Source organism: Fulmarus glacialis, unplaced genomic scaffold (assembly GCF_000690835.1).
Source record: "Fulmarus glacialis isolate BGI_N327 unplaced genomic scaffold, ASM69083v1 scaffold1609, whole genome shotgun sequence".
In the NCBI taxonomy this organism is placed as follows: domain Eukaryota; kingdom Metazoa; phylum Chordata; class Aves; order Procellariiformes; family Procellariidae; genus Fulmarus; species Fulmarus glacialis.
The window spans coordinates 40,208-46,207 of record NW_009233641.1 but is presented as its reverse complement, the minus strand read 5'-3'; the positions used below and the strand labels follow the sequence as shown (position 1 = coordinate 46,207).

The window sequence follows — 6,000 nt, the reverse complement described above, 5'->3', positions numbered from 1 at the left end:
GTACACTGAAAAGCACCTTCGCGTTCTTGAAGTGCATTGTTTTTTTTGGTGCTTTTAAAGGTCCTGTACTCTAGGCTATTGATCTTACCTCTCGCTCTGTCCTACTTTTAGAGGGGTAAATGTATCTCACAGAGCGTGAGTGCCATGACAGGAACACGGGTTGTCAAACAGAAAGCAGTCATCCTTCAGCTGAAGGAGGAGGTTTCTGAGTTTCATCTTGTGTGATGTGCAGTGACCCTTTCCCCAGCAGATAAGACCGTGGGTGCTCACGTTTGGTCACTTGAGAGGTCGTGTGGCGGCAGGTGACATGTTCTGCGTGCCCTGGTTTTGTGTTCCGTGTGTTGGTATCGAAGGCAGTCTGATGTTTTTTCCTCTGTGTGTGGTTTTAGATTTCTGACACACTGAAGCGGTTTGCGGTAAAAGTAACTACAGCCAGCGTGAAGGAACGGAGAGAGATCCTCAGTGAGCTGGGAAAATGCATTTCTGGGAAAGGTAAAAGCTTTGGGGCACTGTTCTGGTTACCGGGGTGGAGAAGAATGTTAGAATGTTTTGTTTAAAAGGCTGTGTGAAACTTGTGGGTAGTTTTTTGAAGCAGGGGACTCGCAGCGTTTGGAGTCTATGCTTTCTCACAGCGTTAATTCTAAGCGTGGGTTTTGAAGGTAACACAGAACTCCAGTTACTAGCATGTGTGCTTTTCCAGTTAGTAGTAGATAGAGAGAGATAGATATATATATATATATGTAGAGAGAGAGAGAGTGTATGGAAGATTTTAGATAGTCTTAATAAAACAGTTGAAACAGATTTTAAAAAATCTTTTTGATTTCTCTCATTTTCTGAAGATGACTGTGGAATAGCATGTGTTCCAATTTTGCCCTTATTTTTAAAAATATGCATAAAATGTATAAAAAGAACTCTATGATCCTTGCAAACAATTTCATAGATGTATAGGGGCTGTGAGCAGTTCACTGATTTCAGTTGTGAAGTGAATCAGGTATGTGTTAAAGATTAAGAGCTGATTGATTTACGAAGAAATCTTTTGAAATACATTCTGTTACAGATCTTCCAGAGGGTGCAGTAAAAGGCCTTTGCAAACTCTTCTGCCTTACTCTGCATCGATACCGGTGAGTAAATTGATGTAGAAAGGCTGTATTATTTAATCTATTAGTATTTATGTATTTATTATTTAAACTGGTGTGGAGCATATGGAAATGTTAGCATGCAGTGTCACATAGATGCCTATGACACTGAAAGATGGCATCTAGTAATTAGGCTCTCAAATGAGGTTTGACATTAAAAAGTTTTACAATGCTTGCCTTGTGTTTCACTTTTAATTTTGAAATTAAAACTTGCATCCTGTGGTTCAGTTTGCAAGAATGAATGCCCGTGTCCTCGTGAAGCAAGACTAAGATGTCTTTTAGATGTCTTTTAGGCACTTTTTAGATTGGATTAAATTGTGGCCTGTTGTAGAGAAGCTTTTCAGAACCTGTGTTTTCTTCTGCAACCTACCAGACAGCCTCAACTTAACTTCTGTCAGCTGAGGAAGGGAATGGAACTTTTTGCCAGAAACTTCTCTTCTTGGAACAGCAAGGATAAAATAACTATTAGCTCGACTGCTGAAATGAGAAAGCAGAGCCCTTTGTGTGATGCAAGTGTAGTCATGTGTAATGTTGGCAGGATTTATAATATTCACGGAGATATATTTTTCATTTTAGCGATGCAGCATCCCGCAGAGCCCTGCAGCTGGCTCTTCAGCAGCTCGCGGAATCCCAGCCAGATGCAACAGCAAAAAACCTTCTGCAGTCACTTCAGTCTTCAGGGATCGGCGGCAAGGCTGGAGTTCCCAGGTGCTGGATAAGTTGCTTTGTGTGGAAGCAGTTCTGAGTTGCTGGTAGTTGCTCTTGTGTTCAGAATGATTTTGCTGCTGCTGCTTGCCAGAGGTGTTAAAAACATTTAGAGACAAAGCTGTTAATGACCACTCAAATGTTCCTCTCTTACCTCTTTCATGTCTTCAGGGAAAGCAGGACTTTCTTGGTGTTACTGCTGGTGGATTTGGTCTGAGTTACGGTTTTGCCTTTGTTAACCTTCAAGTCTGGAGAGATGAGGAACAAACTCTTTTATCAAGAAACAGCCTCCAAAATTATTAGGAAAGGGGATTTCCTCTCCCATCTGGTGTTCAGCTGGTGGAATTCAAGACCTTATTATAGACAGGGAGATAATGAAATTTGAAGCTGAGCCAGAAGCAACGGCTCTTCTATTGTGGTAGCATGTGGGAACACTAGTGGTTCCAAAAGGCGTCTTAAGGTATTATTCAGCTGATACAGGCCACAGAGTGCCATCCTGCAATGCCTCCATGGCTGGACAGAAGTGTGGCTTTTAGAAAAATATTAAGGCTTGCAGTGATACGATATTCACCCTTCAGTTGCAGTGGCTGGCCTTGTGCGCAAGGACGCTTTCTATGTTCTTTCACTTAGAGGGAGAGATCAAAATGGGGTGAGGATCCTTGGGGAGCTGCGATCTGTTACCTGAAGTGGAGGGAGGAGGTGAGAGTTAGCAGAAACCAGAACTGGGTAGTGTGCCAGGAGGGAAAGCTGAGAAACGATCTGGCAAGCTAGGGCTGGGAAGCTCTGACAGTAAAGAGCAGCAGCAGATGAGAAATCTTGAGTCACTTTTTGGGCACTCTCAGTTGGCAAAGTATTTAACTCTCATTTCTGTAATGCCACTGGGAAGATCCAAAAATGGTCTTTCTTCTGCTAAGGTTTTTCATTCCTAGCAGGTAAGGTTTAGCCTCTTTCGTGCCATTCAGAAGTTCTAAGTGTTAAACGGGAGCTGGGACACATGAGCAGTAATTATTTCCTTTAAATGCTAAGACTTCAGCTGTATTTTTCTGTGATAAAATTGCCTTGCTTGTAAGGTGGTGTTCTGACTTGGGCAAAGACGAGTCTGTTACGGACTAGTAGGTGTAAGTTACATACTGGGAGCTGTAGATTTACCTCCTTCTCCTGTTCGGTCAACAGTAAGAGCAGTGGATCTGCAGCTCTGCTGGCACTCTCCTGGACATGCCTGCTTGTACGCACAGTCTTTCCAACACCTGAGAAGAGACAGGGAGAAACATGGAAAAAACTGGTAGGTTCTTTTTGGTTTGCAGAAATATCCCTTTGGAGATAAGGACTTAAATATTTCCAATGTCTTTTAAGTTGCTGAAACATTGCAAATAATTCTGAACAAAACTGATAATGTCATGTTAAAATCCAGGTTTACATGACAATCTTTTTTGCTTTCTGGTGTATTTTGATCTCTCCTATTCCGCTGGAGAAAGCAGGAGGTGTATAAAGCATGAGAGTGGGGCAGTCTTGCACCTGCGCAGAGTTACTCTGTATGCTGTGGTGTGTACCAGTGTTTCTAGACTAGGTGTGCTAGTGGTGCCTCCGAGGTGCAGTCTGCAGCATGGCATGAATTCCTTGTGTCTCCCTTGAAGTAGTCGCATGTGATATTCTGTCGTATAGTGTCAAGTAGCTTTTTGCTTTCTTTTCACCTACTTGAACAACCTTAACTTGCGACCGTGCTCATAGCACCTTGGAATATAATTGGAACACATTTTAAGAAGACATAATCTGATACAAATTTGTGTTTTCAAAGTCAGAGTTTCCAAAACTGTTATGCACGGTTCTGCAAAGTGGTGTGTGTGGGATGAAAGCAATGGCAGCTTGTTGGAAGAACTTACATGACCTAAGGACTTTTTCCTAAGCAGATTCAGCTAATCACTGGCATCTGACATGTCTTGTTTGATCTGAGCTCTCTGAGAAGCAGGTGCATGAAGGTTTTCTTGGCTGTTTCCCTTGGCAGGTGGAGGTTCAGTGTTTGCTCCTTTTGGAAGTCCTGGGAGGTTCTCATAAGCAGGCGGTGGATGGGGCCGTGAAGAAATTGAACAGGCTGTGGAAAGAGGTGATGTATGCCTTACGTGACCATACTCAATAGCTGTTCTAGGTTCTGTTGTGTTAACGTGCCTTGCTCTTTTTCTTTTCAGAACCAAGATCTAGTGGATCAGTACCTATCCGTCATTCTTGGTCTTGAACCAAACCAGAGTTATGCTGCAATGCTGGGACTTGTGGTGCAGTTTTGCACAGCCCAGAAAGAGATTGATATTATTAAACGATACAAGGTAAATCTGTTGTACTGTGGTTTTTTTTGGTAATAAGTAGCATCACTTCTCATCAGGGAGAAGGGGGCTGAACAGATGTCTCAGTGAGGTTGGTACTTTGCATCTGCCCCTGGTTTCATTATTTGTCAATTCAGTAGTCACGTACTTCTGACTAAAACATCTGGGATAGATTTATAGAGGAGGTGCCAGATATGTGGCTTTTTGCTGTGGCCTCTGCATTTATGTAGACGGCCAACGCTGCAGCTTTCTGCCTTCTCCCATGTTGTAGGAATGGAAGGCAGCATTTAGCTCTCAGTGCATTTTGAGTGTTGGGCTGAAGGGCAGAGCAGAGAGCACTGATCTCGGTGTGACTGTCTTATGCGAGGATGGAAGCAAAGCTTCTGCATAGTGGATAGGGCTTCTTCTGGAGGAGAATGAGGTGGGGTGTCAAGCCTGGCATCCTGATAGTGTGTGGGGAGCTGTGTATAGGTTATGGTGTGGCTGTAATTTGGTGTTTCTGCTTGTTCAGAGTGCTCTTCTGGATTTCTACTTGAAGACCATCCTTATGAGCAAGACAAAGCCTCAGAAGCACGTGCTGGTGAGACATACTGTTACATAGCTGTTTGTGCTTTTGTCTTATGTGCAGCGTCCACTGCTGTGCTGAGGGCTTTGTTCCCTTTGCAGGACAGCTGTTCCCCGCTTCTTCGGTACATGTCTCACACTGAATTCAAGGACTTAGTTTTGCCAACTCTGCAGAAATCCCTGCTACGGAGCCCTGAGAACGTAATTGAAAGTGAGTTTGTCATCTCTCTGCATTGCTCTGTCAAAGAGCATGAACAGTTGTTCCTTAGGGGTTTGGAGTTGCGGGGGGAAGGTGTATCTATCTCTGGACTATGCTTTTGGTCCTGTGAGCGCAGGCGGTAGGATCGTCTGGCTTCTAAGGATTGGATGTGGGGTAGGATCGTCTGGCATGTGATCCCAAGTGTCTGGGTATGTGATAGCTACTGTTTGCACTGAAGAGAGAATTTCACAGATGAGCGCTAAAAATAATCCTAAATTAATCTGTCACTGGGCATCATTTTCAGTGGTGTTTTTTCCTACTCCTTACTGACCCTGTCTGCTTTTGATGTGAACTGTGGGGAAGGGTGTATTAAAATGGTAAAACCAGTTACTTAACAAAATGTAATATGCCATTATCTCTTCTGTCTTCAGCAATCTCTTGCTTGCTGGTGTCTGTGAACCTGGATCTCAGCCAGTACGCTCTAGACATTGTGAAAGGACTGGCCAGTAAGTACTCTAACTTCTGGAGGGAATGATGAATTCAGAATAAAGCTTTCTTCAACTTTCTGGCTGTACCTCTATCAGCTTGATTACTGGTAAAGAGGTTGTTTTCTGTGGGAGGGAGGATGATGCTGTAACTTGGAACTGGAATAGTTCACGTGACGGTTCCAGAAGCTGAGTCAAGCCACATGTAAAGATATGTCCTTGTCTCGCTGATTTTATGCAGTTTGTTGTAAGGAGCTCTTAGCTTGTGCATTATTTTCTAGGTCATCTGAAATCCAACAGTGTGCAGCTGATGGATGAAGCAGTTGTGGCATTAAAGAACTTGGCTCGACAGTGTAGTGATCCTTCGGCTGTGGAGTCACTGGGCAGACACCTTTTTGCCATCTTAGGGGGTGAGTAAATTGTAGGATAAGCAGTGGGGGTGAATAAAGGTTTACCAGCTTCAAGGAGTTTTGTGTATTGTGTTTTCTGTTGTCTTTAGCTGCCTGTATGGTAGGGGTGGCTCAACCTGGATCAGGTGTAATGGGGCAAGCTTTTGTATTTTTAGAGAAGATTCTTGATGTAGCACATAGCCGTTG

At 43.5% G+C, this 6,000-nt stretch overlaps 1 protein-coding gene across 1 annotated transcript in view; it reads left to right on the top strand.

Annotated features, from left to right (window-relative positions):
- Positions 1–389: 389 nt before the first annotated feature.
- The window catches only part of GCN1L1 (GCN1 general control of amino-acid synthesis 1-like 1 (yeast)), a gene marked incomplete at its 5' end in the record, with an annotated part of 40,808 nt that continues 35,197 nt past the window's right edge, over positions 390–6,000 (top strand). The window contains 10 exons of the mRNA XM_009585369.1: positions 390–492; positions 1,058–1,121; positions 1,713–1,844; positions 3,015–3,123; positions 3,844–3,942; positions 4,025–4,159; positions 4,668–4,736; positions 4,823–4,931; positions 5,351–5,425; positions 5,686–5,814. Coding sequence (XP_009583664.1) covers positions 390–492; positions 1,058–1,121; positions 1,713–1,844; positions 3,015–3,123; positions 3,844–3,942; positions 4,025–4,159; positions 4,668–4,736; positions 4,823–4,931; positions 5,351–5,425; positions 5,686–5,814 — 1,024 coding nt within the window. The remainder of the gene's footprint in view (positions 493–1,057; positions 1,122–1,712; positions 1,845–3,014; positions 3,124–3,843; positions 3,943–4,024; positions 4,160–4,667; positions 4,737–4,822; positions 4,932–5,350; positions 5,426–5,685; positions 5,815–6,000) is intronic.